The following is a 17,129-nucleotide window of genomic DNA, read 5'->3' as shown; positions in this document are numbered from 1 at the left end:
TTCTGGTGATATATCGGTAAAGTGTCTTACAACGTGATTCGTTATACTGGCTTCCAGCTGGAAGTTTCTCCTCAGGCCCATTTAGTGACCTCTATCTCCTACTTCTTCTAGCCTCCAGGGCGACCGATCTCGCTTTCGCAATCAAAGCAACCCAATCCTTGACATCTCTTGCATTTATACTACTATTAAAGGTACCCATTAGTCAGCTTGTAAGGTTCATGCCCCATACCTTGTATGGTCAAGAGTATAGACCATTGTGTAAAGTCATTGGCAACTTACCGAAGAGCTATCGTATCTCCACCTCTTTTCGCATCGATTTTCAAAACAAAACTCGTATCATCTCTACCTTGTCTGATTTGAACTTCATGCAGTGATATAGGCTATATTAATGAAAGATAGCATTTTAGCAATCTGAATTAATAATTCTTATTCGCAAAAAGATTGAACATACCATTCGATATAGATCAGTTCCATCCAGAAGGACGATGATATCATTACATAACACCATACTCAATTTTCTACCTGATTTTGACTTTGATATTTTACCTTCTTTCAGTAATTTTCTGGGTCCCAAGAAAGCTGTAGGTGCTGTTAGATCGAGTCGGCTGAAGGACAAATAGTTGATCAGCTCATGACTGCCAATTTAGGATTACTTATGATCGCAAAGCTTACCCTTCACCACCTATCCAGAGGGTTTCACTTAATGATTTTAATCTTTCTTCGCTTTCAGCATCTCTAACACTTTCATTAATTTGACCAACTATCCTCTCAACCATTCTGAGAGCGTTTTCTACTCTGAGGAAATCTTGGTTCAATTCATCAGTTGGATCTAAAGTATCTGTATAATGTATAATCTGTTTAATCAATAATGGATATCGAGTAATTCGTTGCACTATCATTGGGGTATGGAGTTAGCTCATTGCTTGCCATTCTGAGTTATAATCAGTATTGTACCGGACTTACTAGGACTGAGTAGGAAATGGGATAGATCTAATCCTCGTACAGAAGAATTGGTTTCACGAATAGACTAAAGAGAATTAATACCTAAGCTTATTTTCCATGAAAAGACTTGAAGAGCGCGTCGAGATCGACCACATCAACTTACGACAAGATGAGCAGCCAATTCAGGATTCGTCTCTCTGAGAGACTGAAGAAGTTTAATTGCCGATGGTTGATTAACACAATAAGTCTAGATCACGAGTGGTTGTTCAGCCTTTACTGCCAGTCCGCTTACTATTCAACTAGATTTAATTGGACTTACCGTGTACACATCAGCATTTGCTAAATGTTCTTCTAATACATCACCAATTCTATCTATATACAGTCTACACTTCTTTTGTCTATCTTCTAAAGAACTTAAGAAAGATGTATTGAATAAGAGGATGTCTTCTATGTTGGCAAAGATCGTTTCAAGTGATCTCTCATCTAGCAAGGGAATCAAAGAAGCATAGAATACCTGAAGGTGTACATAGGTGATTCATCAGCTTCTACAGTAACACCAAGACACGATATGTGATATGCTTCTGGGGTATTGAGGTTTTATTCTTATCCTTACTCGCACGAGATCTGATACTCACCTCAACAATCAATTGTAGATCCCTTCCATAGCCACCTTCAGTAGCTATAAATTCGAAGATGGCTTCTTGTCTTTTCCTTTCTCTTTCACTCATTGTATCTAATACACTGGGTTCGACTAAACTACCCCAAGTTTTACCGAAATCACTCATTCCTGTGTTTGTTGAGGATTGAGTGTTGTTGAAAGATGAACTGTTTGGTGTATCTGGTCTACTTGTCAAATCGCTATCTATTCTAGTTATAGGTCCAGATATACTTGGATGTTTACGTTCATGTCCATGTTGATGACTTGTAGCAGTATTAGTCATTAGTTTGTTGAAGAATCCTGATATTTTACCACCACCACCAGTCCCACTGGCACTTCCACTAGCACTTAAAGATAAAGGTATCGAAGAAGTAGAAGGCGATTGTGGTGAAAAGTTTGTAGAACTAGAACCGTTTGGTCCAGTCAATTGTGGCGTGATATTTTGACTTGTAGTGGAAGATGTAGATGTTACTTTATGTATCAAACTTTGACTTCTTGCTCTTGTACTTGAACTTGAATCAACTCTTAATGTGTTTGGTCTTTGTGGCTGTGATTGAGATTGGGATTGAGATTGAGCAAGGAACGCTTCATATCTTGCATAAGCATCCTGGATTTGCGGTTGTGGTTCATTTGGTGCTGGAGGACTAGTCTTTATGGGCGATTCTGCGTTGGATGACCCTATCGTTGGTATAGCTGGTAATGATTTACGTGATTTCAATGTAGGTGAAGTTGAAGAAGACAGCTTGGGTACAGCAGGAGCTTTTCTTCTTTTCTTACCTGGTACACCTGGAGGTGGTCTTCTTCTAGATACGACTCTACCCATTTTATTGTTGGTTGCGCCAGGTATGGGTGGAGGTTCTCTCTTAATCTGTAACCCAGCAGCAGACAATACCTTTTGTCTTTCTTCTTCACGTCTTCGCCTCTCAGCTTCTTTCTGTTCGTCAATTTCCCGTTCATCATTATCTTCATCGTCTGATCCTTCTTCATCTGATGACCACCAAGAAAGAATTGAATCATCTGAAGAAGATGAACCGTCATCATCGTCATCTGATATGAGTGAAGGTGACCGACCAATGGAAGAAGCAACAGATAACATCGATATCGGTCTAGGTTGAGCTGTACTGGGTAAGGTAGGTCGAGTATTGGTAATTTCAGGAATAATGTTAGTTTCCATTACTACAGGAGGAGTGACTGCTACAATCGGTTCAGTAAAAGAATCTTTTTCGGTTTCTCGAGCTGCAAAATTAGCAATCACAAGTCGGTATAATAGTCAGGCCATTCAAATAGTGCATAAATCATTTGGTGCAAAATTTTTCGTATTTTCCGGGTATATCGTAAAGTTTAAGAAAAGAAAGATAATAAAATCAAACACAGTTTCAGCCTGCGTCAAAATCAATTTCGTAAACATATAATCGCATGAGGGTAATATAGGATATTCGATGATTTATGAAGATAAGACTAACCTTGAATTTCTAAATAACTTGCAGGTACGAGGAAGATAACTCCTGCTTTTTCAGTCTTCCACCAATCTTGATCTGATTGATCGACAATTTCGATTGTATCTCCTTCCATAAATGGGAGTTGATCTTCTTCGCCACCAGGATAATCGAACAATGCTTTAGCTCGAACGACTAGTTGTAGAATCATTGTTAGCTGATCATCCTGTGCTTAGCCGGAAATATGATTATTGCTCACCATGCAATTCCTCCACATAATCCTTGGGGAACCATCCTTTACTACCTTCTTTCACTAAAGTACCATACCACCAAGCGCTACTGGCATCTTTTGCAGGATGAGCTTCAAGTACTACATCTTCCTTGAAACTGAGATCAACATCTCTGGTACCCGCAAACTCGAAGAGAGATCGGACTCGAAGAGCTAAATATAACGACATCAGAATAAGCTGAAACTCGATCAGGGTGAAACACGTATACTTTGGACTTACTTTTGGTGAAATCGAAATCTTCCAAATCATCACTAGAAACAGCATTACCATTATCCTTGACTTGTTCATAACCGTTATGAGAAGGTTCTTCATCCTCTTCTCTCGTAGGCTCCAAGGTAGATTCTTCAGCATGAGAAGCAGCAGGATGAGTTGAATCAGCAGCTAAACCAGCATACCAATCAACACTTTGTCTATTTGCACTTCTTCTCGAGAAATCATCTTCTTCATCATCATTGTCATGCTGAGGAGGAGAGATAGCTCTTGGTTGGCTGTTGATATGAGCAGGTGGAGCAGCATCACCTCCAACTACTTTACCTGCACCTCCAGCTGGACCAGATTTATCAACGGTTTGAGTTTTCTTCAATCTTGCTCCACCTTGAATAGCAGATAATAATGCGCCTCTAGATTGATTTGGATCACCTCCACCTAAATTAGATAGAGCGGCAGATGGAGCTTTGGGGGCAGGTGGAGCAGGAGGTGCAGTTGATCCAGGTCTTGATCCTCCAGGAGAACCTGATCCACCTGAACCACCTCCTGTACCTAAAATACTTCCGAATAATGCTTGAGCGAGACCTTGTCTACCTACTCGAGAAGAGAAAGTTTCGTCATCTGATGAGTCATCGGAATCGGCTTCCTTCTCATTGATATCTTCCCACTCGGGTTCACTAGGAGGTGGTCGGTAGGCGGATTTTGATGCTTGAGCGGCAGGAGCAGGGGGAGCAACAGGCGGGGCAGGTGGTGGTGGTGGTGGAGGAGGTGGAGCAGCTGCTTCAGGTGATTTGGCAGCTGGAGTGGCGGTACCAGATGAAGCGGCTGCAGGTGGTTTGAAGAAAGGATTGAATCCACCAGTAGCAGGAGCGGCAGGGGATGGGGTAGCACCAGGAGCAGCGCCGGGTTTTCTGAAAGGATTGTAAGAGGTATCGGATGAAGCAGCTGGTGCAGGTGGAGCCGGAGGTGGTGGAGGGGGAGGAGGAGCAGATTCAGTTGCAGGAGTCGATACTGCAGGGCTTGGTCCTTTACTTCTATTTTGTCTAGCAGCAAGGAGAGCTTCTTCTTGTTTACGTTCTTCCTCTTCTTCTCGTTGAAGTGCTTCCAATCTAGCTCTTCTATCAGCTCTGGCCTTAGCAGCAGCCTCTTCTTTTTGCCTTAATTCTGCTTCTTCAGGATCTTCTACAGGCGGAGCAAGAACTTTTGGAGCGGGTGGAGCGTGTGGTGCAGCAGTATGACGAGATACAGGAGGAGCAGGTGGAACTTTGGATCTAGAGCTGGGTGCGGGGGGAGGTGCAGCTGGTTTTTTCAAAGCTGATTTCAAAGGTGCAGAGGGTGAAGGTGGAGCTTGTTGAGTTTGCGATTTTTCTTCTTCTTGTGTCGATCCACCAGCTTCAGCTAACCTCTTCTTTCTGGCTTCATCTCTAGCAGCTTGTTCAGCTTCAGCTTGCTTGGATTTTTCCTCAGCTTCCTTCTTCTCCTTTTCTAACCTATCTTGAACACTTGTATCGACTGAGTCCTCAGCAGGAGCAGATTCTACACCTAAAGCACGAAGTCTATCATTAATTCGTTTTTGAGCTTGTTCACGGATAAATGCTTTTCTCTCTTCAGGAGTCATATCTTTGGTAGAACGAGCGGCGGCTTGAGCAGGTGCAGGTGGTGGAGGAGGTGCAGAAGTAGCTGCAGCGACAGCTGCTGGAGGAGGTGCGGGAGGAGGTTCTCGACTTGAAGGTGGTGATCTCGGTCTTTCGTATGAACCTCTTCGATCTCGATCATATCGATCATATCCCTTATCTTTACTGTCTCTTCTATCACGATCATATCTGTCTCTATCATCGTATCTGTCCCTCTCACGACTTCTATCTCTATCAAAAGTACCTCTATATCTATCATAATCATCCCTATCCCTATCTCGTTCTCGGTCTCTATCATCATATCTACCATGAGTTTGATTTCTTTCATCTCTTCTTCTTACACCAGCTCTTTCTTCCATAGCCTTTTCTTCTTGTCTTCTTTCTTGTCTTCTTTCTAATTCAGGTAATTTTTCATGCATTAAATATAATAATTCCCTTTCTAATTTTCTTCTTTCTTCATCTTTTTCTGGTGTACGTCTACCTTTTGAAGTATATTCAATATCTTCTTGAATTCTTTTAACTCTATATTGTAAAGTCTCAACTTCTTCTTCTAATTCTTCATCTTCAATTGATTTTTCAGCAGATTTTTCTAATAATGTTGATGTATTTTGTAATTTACGTCTAATATCTTTTAATCCTGCATCAGGATCTTCACCCGAATATCTAACTGATTTTCTATCTAAATGCCTTGAAGAAGGTTTATAGGTTGAAGGTCTTTCATCAGAATGTTTGTACATTAATGCATCCTTAGATGCTCCCGTTGGTGCAGGACTACTACTTCCATAACCAGGTGAAGAAGTATTAGATCGACTAGTAGCTTCATGTCGGAGAAGATCTTTCATAAAATTGACAGTGGTATCAATATCTCGCATAGAAGCAGGAACAAGTTCTTCAGGAAGGGTATCAGGGATTGGGTTACCGTTGAGAGCTGGAATGTCACAAGAGATATGTCAGTAAACTTATTTCACATGAACACACGATCTCACTTACCTCGGTAGATAAGACCCATAGCCACATGGAATTCTGGTAAATTGAGTTTACCTCTATTATCCTTGTCGGATAGATTCCTAAAAACGTAAATAGCATAAGCGTACATTGTTTTCGATAACGGCGGGAAAAGAGCTTACCAGATTTTCATTAAACCATCTTGATCTAAACCACTTTGACCAAAAACTTCTCTAGCCATTTCACCGGAGATAAACCCTTGACCTGTTGTATCCCAAGCACGGAAGATTTGATCATAATCTTTCTTTTCTTGTCGAGATAAAGTCCAGGGTACTTTAGGTGTGTTAACTGAAGGATTTTGAAGCAATGATTGGAACGATTGGGTAAGTGGTTGGGTAGGTGTTTGGTTGAATTGGGGTACACCAGAAGGAGCAAAAGGCTATAGCAACGAAAATGAGGTTAGCATTTGAAAGGTATATGGTGGATAAGTTTGAGACCATAGGGAGAGAGTAGGAACGAATCGAGCGGATTGAGAGAGAAAAGCAAGATCTATTTCTTCACTTACTTGACTTATATTTGATGGCATGAAACTTTGCATCATCTGTTGTAATCTTGGATCATGAGGTAAACCTGTAGCTTGAGGTTGTAATCTACCCATACCTGTAGGTTGTGACATCAATCCAGTAGGTTGAGACATCATACCCCCACCTTGATAACCAGTTTGTTGAGGCATTAAACCACTTGCACCACCACCTGGGTAACCTGTCATTTGAGGTGTGAGGTTATTTGACCTGAATGATGATGAAGGTGGTGGTTGATTCAAGAACGAATAATTTCCACCTAAACCACCACCTGGCATACCAGTCTGTTGAGGTCTCTGTTGCTGTGGCTGTTGTTGTTGCTGATATCCAGTTTGCATAGGTTGCATTTGTGATGGATATCCAGTTTGTTGTGATTGAAGGAATGAAGGATTAGATCCAAAACCTTGACCGGGTGCACCGGTTTGCTGAGGTTGTTGGAAAGAAGGGTATGACCCATATTGTTGTTGCTGCCATTGGTTTGGCTGCATCTTGGAAGTGATGAGCGTTGAGCCTTTAAATGATACACAAAATGTTACAACTTTGATATGATATGAAGAGGATAAGAAGTAAGAAGTGATATAAGGATGAGGATATATGATATGCGATGACATGACAGTGCTCAGTCGTAACCCTGAATCAGAACGATACAGTGATACAGTGATATTACCCCGAGTGTGGCACATAGCGACCCCTCATTATGACGTAGCATCCACTTATAAGCACTATAATAAGATAAGATCTTAATTCAAATACAGATACAAACTCAAAATACAATGCAATGCATGGATAGTGTGACAGCATACAAATTGATCAAGCTTAGAATCCACCAAAGTTGAACCCAGAGCTATATGCCATAGGTTTGATATCTGGATGTGGTACAGCATCGAATTGATGATATGATAACGCACCGTTGGCTTGCATTCGGATATAAGCGGCCTGGAGAAGGATGTCATGTTAGCTATATTTCAGTCAGAATGTGATAGTGATCAGGTAGCTCACTTTGTTACCAGTAGAATCACAGTAATTAGGACAACTGAATACCGTTATACACAAACCGTCGTGTTCAATAGCGTAACCGTCCGCTCGAACTTCATGTGATCTTATAACAGCTGTTATGTTATTCAATTCACACCATCTTCTAGTAACATCAGGACCGAAACCCAGTCCTACACCACGCTTAGATGGTCCACGACCTTGTGGTTCCTGTGGATCAGTCCAGAGCATCTATGATTAGGAGAACAGTCAGTTGAAGGTTTCGTTCAATTTAGTACTACTCACTTCACACATTATACCCTCTTGACCAGGTTGTCTACCGAATCTATCTATTTTTCTAACCTCATCTAAAGTAACACCATCTTTACTAACAGGTGGACCACCATGACATACGAAGAATCTCCTCTTTCCTTCGTTCAGTATAGCTGGTTGAGAGCCTTCTGATTTAGGTGATGCAGGTGGTTGAGTAGCGGAAACAAGGACAGCGAGTGGTACTATCAATTGGAAAAAAAAAATTAGAACCTAGGATCTAGGCAAATTGATACTAATGAAGACTGCACTTACAAGAAGTGAAAACATCGGCGAACAACTTGAAGGTCATTTCTCCTAATTTAGCTTTGCATTCCCCTTCAAATCCATAGACTTTATTCATATCTGAATGATCGGATGTCAGTCAGCTGCTTACTGCACGATACTACTTTCATTAGCTTACCGTTTGTTTCGTGATTACCACGATTTATGAATACGTATTCAGGGTATAACCATTTGTATGCAAATACAGTAAGAGCAACTTCAACAGACCATGATCCTCTATCAACAAGATCACCTGTAAGATAGATATATCAGCTTCAAGATGTGGAAGAAATCGGTGTCTGAGATCGTATGACTCACCGTTAAAGATCATATAATGAGACTCGCTAGGATGTGTTGTCATTGAGAGGAGATTATGTACATCAAAGAATTGACCGTGAGCTAAAAACAGGGTATTAGCTTGTTCTGAAGATACGCCGATATCGATGATACAGTTTGCGTAGATGTTGGGATCGAATTAATGGGGTAGGTGAGCCGGGCACTCACTATCACCGATAATATCACAAGTAACACCTTGCGGTATATTAATTTCGACTAATGTTTCCTCCTTTTCAATGACATCTTTACAACCTAAAATGATTTCCCATGCTATTCTTTTAGGTACTTTACCACCATTCTTGAAAGATTCAATCATTCCTTGCACGAATTCTTTTGTTGGTTTATATCTTGCGTTAGGGTCTTTAGGTATGGTAGGTAATGGGAAATCAGGGGATGAAGTGGTATCTAATGCACATGCTCCTGAAGATAATAACGATAAACATTTTGTTGATGCCGTTTCTGTTTCTCCTACTGATATAGCCTAAATATAATAAGTTTATCAGCTGTCATTCCATACTCAGATGATTTTGGTGGTTTATACGTAAAGGAACTTACCTTCTCAAATTCTATTTTTCTGATTAATTTAACGGTCAATTGCAGTTGTTCTCGAGCGGCTTTATTGTTTGGATCGGTCGAAATAGCTTTTTTGAAGTCTGGTACTGCATCGGTAGGTCGAAGAATAGCTAGATACGATTGACCACGTCGGAAGAATGCTTTGGAGTATTTGGGGTTTATTTCAATTGCCTTAGCTAAGAGAGAATGAGTTTCAGCAATGGCTCTTCTGTTTATTCCTTCCTTTCATGAAAGGAGGAAAGGGTATGAGTGGTCGACGAGCTGTGAAGGTTTTGTAGTAGGATATATGAAGAGGCATATGATATGGCGCTGGGTTGAAGTAACTTACTAGCATCCGCTATAGCAGCACCATGCTCTTCCATCTTGGCTTTACTCATAGCTCTATTATTCCAAAAAGTACTATCTTTTGGGTTAAGCGCTATAGCCTGTGTATATAGTTCGATTGATTTATTGAAATCCTTTGCTAATAGTGGTATCACAAGCAAGTCAATACCCTTCTTCCTGAGAGAAAAGACAGAGGTAGCTTACCTCCAAAAGCTTTATTAGCTTCAGCTTTCAATTCCAAAGCTTTTGCTTTGTCTTCCTCTGTAACGATCTTATCATCATCTACTTCAGGTTCAAGTTCACCATCGGATGATACTATTCGAATGTCAATTGTCAGCTAATTTAATTACAGAATATTTGATGATCCAGCTCACATGATAACCCTGCTAAGGAAGTAGCAGAAAGCACGGGAGAAGGGAAAGGAGTTATATCATCGTTAAGTGTTGAATTACTGGAGGATGATGAGGCTACATTTGATTCCACACCAGTGATTATCTGAGATAGGTTATTATGCAGCTCTGAATGATCTGAAGACATCTTGAGCTGTTTTATTGAGACTATTGTATACTAAATATAGCGTTATATATACAAAGGAAAGAAGAGAAACCAATGATTCGAGAATGATTTTAACTTTTTTTTGCGCGAGGTTCGAAAGACAGGATGACGATCGCTTGACATAAAAAAACGGAATCAAATTGGAATCTTGTCCGTATGGTGATGATACACTATTATACTGTAGACTGCTATATATGTGTGACAAGTATCAGAATTTATATGTTTATATGCATACATCAGGAGTCAAACGGACATGATCTCCCTTTTCATTGTAATCTTTACAAGACCTAGCAAGGCTTCCGGTGTGGAATGTCGAATTGAGGAGAATTTACGGTGAACGATATGAGCAGGTGGTAGAAGAGGCAAAGAAGAAGTACCTATATGAAAGGCTCCTTTCTCTCGAGGATGATGCTCTGTTGATCCTTTCAAGTGATGCATCCTTTTCTCTCAGACGCTGTCTCAGAAGGGAGTAGATCATCTTAGATATCGCTGTGTGGAGAGTGTATGTAATATATAAGAGAAATGGTTTGCTTTTTTGCTTTCAAGCAAAGTATGTCTTATTGACGGGATCAAAAGTATGCGTAACTCACGAATCTCTTCTTCTTCCTTTATACTCTACATTATCGTACTTCCACCCAAACAATGTTAAGTTTTGTTATATATATATATACTGTATATATGCACACACACATCAATATATTGAGAGATCTATCTCATCAGCAAGTCAGAAAGTCAGTCGCGATGCCAACATTTAAGTTATGTCCAGCACAAATCGGTAACTCCGGAGAAATCGACGAGAACACACCCCTGCATTCACGGATTACTCGTCCCCTTCTCGAGTAACCATCTTCCATGATGACCGGTACTAGTACCTATTCACCGACATACATTGTGACATCCATCATATGTTCAGCACCATTTGATGCAACTCAGCTTTCAGTATAAGTGCTGGGTGTAATAGCAGAGTGATAGGAAGATCGCAGGGGAGCGGTGTCAATCCGGCTTTCTGTAGATGAGTCATCGGATCTAAGCTTGATTATGTCCGGCTTTTAATTCCAGCTTTTTTGTTCGGAGAAGGATGTAGGATTTCATGTGGTATATAACACAGAATGTATTCATGCCAGAGATGCTCATATCTTCTTGTTCTTTCACTCTTAAAATTATCACGAAAATCAACCCTCATATCACACAAAAATGTCGTCTGCTTCTGTCCCAACACACTTTAAACTCAACACCGGTGCTGAAATCCCAGTAGTCGGACTCGGTAAGTTACCACAATCCAAGTATGAGTGTACTTGTACTAATCTTATCTATCACAATATAGGTACATGGAAATCTGAACCTGGGCAAGTTACCAAGGCAGTCGCTTATGCTCTCAAAGATGGTTATAGACATATTGACGCTGCCTTGATTTACGGTAACGAAAACGAAGTTGGACAAGGTATCAAAGATAGTGGTGTACCAAGAGAGGAGATTTTCATCACTTCAAAACTTTGGAATACACATCAACCAAATGTAGTTGAAGGTTTACAGAAAACTCTTGATGCTTTAGGTACAGATTATTTGGATCTTTACGTATGTTAAACCTAGATTACTATTCAATTCGATATTATACCTGATTTTACCTATTTCACCTTATAATAGCTCATCCACTGGCCTGTGCGATTAGTACCTGTAAGTCTGGCTCCCTGACCATCTTCTACGCTTCAGTGTTTTTTGGAGATGTTCAGCTAATACAATGTTCACTTACAGAACGAATCACACGAATTACTTCCAGTCAACCCAGATGGTTCAAGATCAGTTGATAGATCATGGAACCAATCCGAAACATGGAGACAAATGGAAGAAGTCTATAAATCCGGAAAAGTGAAAGCTATTGGTGTAGCTAACTGGTCAATCCCTTATTTGGAAGAGTTGAAGAAGACATGGAAAGTTGTGCCAGCCGTCAATCAAGTTGAATTACATCCATTCTTGCCTCAACACGAATTAAAGAAATATTGTGAAGATCTTGGTATTTTACTCGAAGCTTATTCACCTTTAGGTTCTACAGGTGTGTATCATGCATCATATGCACAGAAGCTCAATGTGAGATGATGAATTTACTGATATTTTCCACTCGGTCTAGGTGCACCATTGATGTCAGATGAAGACATTACCGAAATTGCCAAGAAAAACAATGTATCCCCTGCAACTGTACTCATCAGTTATCATATCAATAAGGGAACAGTCGTATTACCTAAATCAGTCAGCGAGAAGAGAATAACAGATAACAGGAAAGTTATCAAACTTTCTCAAGAGGATTTAGCCAAACTTGATGCTTTAGCCGCTAATGGAAAAGCCAAGAGAATCAATACACCTTTGTGGGGTTGGGATCTTGGTTTCGAGGATTGGTACAAACAATAAATTAGCGAAAATATACCTAATAGAAACCCGGCGCAAAAGTCACAGATGTAGTTTTCCATTTTTCACAACCCAATATGCATTTTTGTTCTCATAAATTCTGTTGCTTTACTGAGAATGTAATGAATGAAATTGGAATTAGGAGTTCGCATCTTCAAGTGCATCACTATAGATTACATATATGCATACACATATAGCACGCTTAGGTCGTACGCTGGTCATTTGCAGATAACGGTCCAGATTCTGCTAAAGCATCTAATCCCCACCAATTGTATGACTAAAACTCGAGGACTCAGTATATATGATTACCGTGTAAGACAGTCATTTGAAGAGTCTCAACTCACTGCTGGATCGTTACTTATAGTCTGTCCATCATTATGTACCATAGACTCCCAAAATTGGTTGAACTATTTGATCAATTTCCGCATTAGACATAGTAAAATCGCTTTTCTCTGCAATTTTGACTTACTTCCGTCTCCCAAGAATTGCCTGTGAACATCGGTACCGTTTGATTACCTGTCTGTATGGGATTACCAACAGAATTCCTAACATTCATCGACGTTCTATCTTGATTTTCCATCTGACTTGGTGAACAAGTAGATGCGGAATCTGCTCGAATCGTTCTAGATACTCTCAAACCGTGACCACCTGCTCTGCTGATCAATCTTGTTCTCCAACCTAACAATTCTGCTGCATCATCACCATCGCCATTATCATTTTCATTTGTATTCATACTTAAAAGATGATCATCAGGCGATTGTACCAGTCTGACACCTAATTTTTCACGTAACTTAGTCAACCAATGCAAGTTTTTTACCATTCGAGGGGAATTTCGAGATCCAACTACTGATTGATATACATTGATAACGTTGTCAATTAATGTAATAGCAAATCCAGATAAAATATTTTGCGGATTCTTTAGCACCAAAGTTCCCATACAGATTGCTGAGCTGAAGGCATGATACTGGTATTGATGATTGGACTATTAGCTGACTTTGCGCATATCTTGACAAGGATGAAACTCACCCAGATCCACCAATGTCTTGCCGCAGCGTGAGGATATAAAGCGTGAGCATTGGTAGCTATGACCACGATAGCCTGCCCGATCGTTAGCTGATGTTATGCAAGCGAAGCAAGTTGATGTAGACTCACATTACATCTTTCTACGACAGCCAGATACGATTGTCCATATGACGATCTAGTCGGATCTCCAGGTGAATCATGCAGCGCTTGAGCAAAGTAAGGTCGATTGAGAAATACAATAAGTTCTGAAATGTTCATAGCTAGGGTGAATTGCTATTTGTCAAGTAAGTTACGGTACTACATGTTTGAAGAAATCAGTTGGTGCTCACCTGGAATGTAAGGTGTAAATTCCTTTTATCGGTAGGAGGCGAAGCAGCCATAGCTGATTCTGAGGCAGGATATGCGGAAGGCAGTGCACATAATACAGGTCGACATCGTAGTTCAAACGGTACATTGCGTTCGAAGGCGCATCTAATAGGGAAGTTTAAGCGACTTTTCATGAAAGGTTGTAAACAGAAAGCCTTACATCTGTCCGTACAGGTTGAGACATTCTGAATAAGGAGGCGTTCTCACTTTCGATGAATGGTCCAGTACACTGTTCAGAAATGAAGGGTCAACAGAGATCCATGATAGGTAATCATAAGACTCACGCAGCGAACAAATGCGATAATTCATATCTCGTCCGATGAAAGAGCTCAGTATCTCCCGGTATCACTTTGGGGTAAGCGGTGTCAACATGGTCAGGGTTGATGATTGCTCTATCAAATGTCGTCAGCTTTTACGTCCAAGTGTAGCAATGATATCACGTACGGTCTAGAAAAACAATTGCAAGTCATGATTTCTGTAGAGTGAGTTTCCCAAAATACTCGTCTGACGATAATATGATGTCAGCTAGCCACCACATTTACGTCCAATGAAAGTCGACCGACCTTCGCTCCTCTATAGCCTGTTCCGGTAGATTCCATCGAGCACCATCTCGGTGTAATCCCATAGCCAAAGTAATGTGGGTTGTCAATCCCCATAAAGGCCAAGCCGAATCTCCATTTTTGCCCGAATCCATACTCCTGTATATTATATCAGCATTCTATACCGACTTGTGAATAAGAGTCTTATACTAACAAAAGCAAGTGGGCCATTATGTGCTGTGCGATGAAGATTAGTTTAGAACAATAGTCTTGGGGGGCAACGGATTCCATAATTCGTTTCGTACTCACCAAGGTCATCACCCCCGCTGTTGTATTATTAGCTAAGAAATCACCTTTGGCCAAACAAGCTTGAGATACTCCTACATAGTCTTCTACGGATGAATCATCAGGTGCAAGCTCCAGATTATAGTACGCTCCCATAGCCAAAATGACGAAAAGAAGAGCTAATTGCTGTGCAGAGACATCTCGTTTCTGAGCTCCGGTCGAGTCCAGGAGCGCATATGCCTTTTCAAATATAGATTCCACTAAAGATCGCGAGGCTATGTTGAAGCTGTTGGAGTATAATAAATAGTCAGTCTATTTGTTTCTGGATTCAAGAGTCTTGGATAACAGCACCCATCACCATCACTACACAGCTTCATGATACAACACTTACTGCCATGAAAAATGTCGAAAGTACGTTTCAATCAATATTCTACCTTCACTTTTAGGCGGCAAGACAGATAGTATGGTATTTGTTGAAATACTCTTAGAAGCAGTGTTGAACGGAAAAGCTACAGTGGCTGATAACGGATTTCTTGAGCCAATATTACTGCCAGTGGAGAAAGGTACCTGTGGATTTAATCGAGGGGAGGGCATTTGGGAAATTGGAGGTGGAGAATCGCCTGAATCCACGACTTCTTGCTATTGTAAGACAAAAGTGAACACCATGTCCAAGAATTTAGAACAGCGAGAGCGATCACTTACGTTTTTCAACCATTCAGCGGCTGCAGTCCGGCCTAAATACTTTGATCGACCCGATCTGGAGATTACAAGAGTACCATGACTATGTTCTTCATTGTTACTAGCCAAAGGTGCCATCGATTGGTTGATGAATGCTTGAGATGGCTCTGGTATATGGCTATCGGTGGATTCATATGGATATTGAGGAATACTCTGAGGTTCGTGGAGCTGTAGCTGTGCGGTAGGTGGATGACATATTTGAGAGACCGGGATGTTTTTGGTTGGTTGAATATCTGACTGAAACGATATGGAGGTTGGAGTGGTAAAATTGAATGAATGAGCAGGAGGTAGACCAGTGGGATCATGATCCGGATCGGTAGGATGGTGGTTATCGGTTTGTCGAGAGAAATTGATATCACGTTGAGCTGGAATGTCCGTTGTTCGTGCAAAATCTGCGTGCCTTGGTGGTGAAGGGGATCTCACATCATGAGTAGATTTCCGCTTACTTGAAGCCATATCTGTTGAGACATTCTCACTAATTGAGGGTACTTCACTTGGTCTAGTGTTGCGTATAAAATCTTCCAACGTTGCTAAACGTTGTTGCAGACTAGCAACATCGTCGCTGGGTTTATTGCTAAATGAAAAGGTAGGGTTAACTCGGTAACTAGTGATGAAATTTCCATTTGTTGGGGTGACCAACCTTGTTGTCTCGTTAATTGTAGGTTCGTTCAGACGACACGAGCTTTCGCATTCACGGCGAATGCAACTACTGCAAGGTTCTGTTTAGGCAAACAACAATCAAAGTTTGTTTAGTCGATTAGCATATAAATTCTTTTTCAAATTTCAGTATTATTATAACTGACGCTGTCGATCACATTTCAATTTTAGCCTTCTGCATTCTGATTACGTGCCAGGTAAAGGGATAGGTGAACAGTGGAAGTGATGAATTGATATAGCATACATCCGTCAGCATGGACATTAGGTGTATATATTTTAAGATTGAGGTCAAGTAACGGCTCACCACTGCAACTTAATTGCGGTCTTGACTTTCTCTTCTTCTTCGGACGTTCTTCTGCCCTAGGCACATCATGTCTGGGTGACGGATCTCTTGAAGCTGTCATCTCGAAATGCTGCTCATCTGGTTTCTGGAGTTGATAACAAGATGCGATATTGGTGATGAAACGATAAACAGACAAAGGTGGTTCAGTCGGACAAGTGAACGGATCGGATTACTTGATTACATACATTCTCCAGGCATGTGACAGGATGTTTGGTTTCTAATTTCGGAATTAGCAACGGGGAAACAGACAGGAGTTAATGGTCGGATTTAAGTTGTTTCGCCCACCATGAACGATTCTCGTTTCCCCTAACCTACCAACATGGAGAACCGCTATTCAGGGTGTTGATTCCTTTCAAATCCGGTCCGGCGATAATTTGGCTGAAGATTCTTGTCTATTCTTGTCTTTTCAGGGTATGTTGCCGGTCGAATATGTCGAAAAAAAAACTTGACGAGGAAAACGGTTAATTGCTGAACCCATTTTTCATGGCCGACAATCATCTTCGATGACGTCCACGTGAAGTCTCCTGGTCTTGCAAGACTACTGTTGGAAAGTCGCAAATCAATGATGTTACCCAAAAGAAAGACAAATGACAGTAAATTATGATCGCGGCATACAGATTAACGGAAAGGGAAAGGAGAACCTTGCCGTAAGGATTGAACCTCTTCAGTGCAGTTCAGTCGCGATTCGAGATAAAAAATGCATGCATGAGAGATACGGTACATATGATGAT

General features: G+C 40.8%; 4 protein-coding genes across 4 annotated transcripts; 1 reads left to right on the top strand and 3 right to left on the bottom strand.

The window, feature by feature from the left end:
* Nucleotides 1-91: 91 nt before the first annotated feature.
* Nucleotides 92-7,181, bottom strand: L201_002332 (uncharacterized protein; the record flags this gene model as incomplete). Its single annotated transcript, XM_066218109.1, has 14 exons — nucleotides 92-182; nucleotides 280-380; nucleotides 452-605; nucleotides 673-892; nucleotides 964-1,027; nucleotides 1,106-1,189; nucleotides 1,262-1,456; nucleotides 1,578-2,836; nucleotides 3,064-3,231; nucleotides 3,296-3,478; nucleotides 3,546-6,095; nucleotides 6,158-6,234; nucleotides 6,295-6,551; nucleotides 6,678-7,181. The coding sequence occupies 14 exons, from the start codon at nucleotides 7,179-7,181 to the stop codon at nucleotides 92-94; spliced, it is 5,907 nt and encodes a 1,968-aa protein (XP_066074206.1).
* A 328-nt stretch (nucleotides 7,182-7,509) lies between these two features.
* Nucleotides 7,510-10,029, bottom strand: L201_002331 (uncharacterized protein; the record flags this gene model as incomplete). Its single annotated transcript, XM_066218108.1, has 11 exons — nucleotides 7,510-7,629; nucleotides 7,693-7,917; nucleotides 7,972-8,180; nucleotides 8,251-8,340; nucleotides 8,399-8,512; nucleotides 8,578-8,658; nucleotides 8,764-9,076; nucleotides 9,151-9,344; nucleotides 9,497-9,631; nucleotides 9,697-9,807; nucleotides 9,867-10,029. 11 exons carry the CDS (start codon nucleotides 10,027-10,029, stop codon nucleotides 7,510-7,512), a joined length of 1,755 nt encoding a protein of 584 aa, XP_066074205.1.
* Nucleotides 10,030-11,241: 1,212 nt separating this feature from the next.
* Nucleotides 11,242-12,450, top strand: L201_002330 (uncharacterized protein; the record flags this gene model as incomplete). The annotated part of the gene is made up of 5 exons (XM_066218107.1): nucleotides 11,242-11,311; nucleotides 11,372-11,622; nucleotides 11,692-11,721; nucleotides 11,800-12,097; nucleotides 12,173-12,450. 5 exons carry the CDS (start codon nucleotides 11,242-11,244, stop codon nucleotides 12,448-12,450), a joined length of 927 nt encoding a protein of 308 aa, XP_066074204.1.
* Nucleotides 12,451-12,649: 199 nt separating this feature from the next.
* L201_002329 (uncharacterized protein) lies at nucleotides 12,650-16,459 on the bottom strand (the record flags this gene model as incomplete). The annotated part of the gene is made up of 16 exons (XM_066218106.1): nucleotides 12,650-12,724; nucleotides 12,792-12,854; nucleotides 12,917-13,411; nucleotides 13,474-13,545; nucleotides 13,600-13,743; nucleotides 13,800-13,941; nucleotides 13,997-14,065; nucleotides 14,121-14,228; nucleotides 14,281-14,340; nucleotides 14,400-14,534; nucleotides 14,590-14,612; nucleotides 14,685-14,946; nucleotides 15,052-15,299; nucleotides 15,363-16,117; nucleotides 16,202-16,237; nucleotides 16,360-16,459. 16 exons carry the CDS (start codon nucleotides 16,457-16,459, stop codon nucleotides 12,650-12,652), a joined length of 2,787 nt encoding a protein of 928 aa, XP_066074203.1.
* Nucleotides 16,460-17,129: the final 670 nt, after the last annotated feature.

The sequence above is a fragment of the Kwoniella dendrophila genome, chromosome 3 (assembly GCF_036810415.1).
Source record: "Kwoniella dendrophila CBS 6074 chromosome 3, complete sequence".
In the NCBI taxonomy this organism is placed as follows: Eukaryota; Fungi; Basidiomycota; class Tremellomycetes; order Tremellales; family Cryptococcaceae; genus Kwoniella; species Kwoniella dendrophila.
The sequence above is the reverse complement of the archived record's forward strand: the minus strand, read 5'-3'. Positions and strand labels throughout refer to the sequence as shown.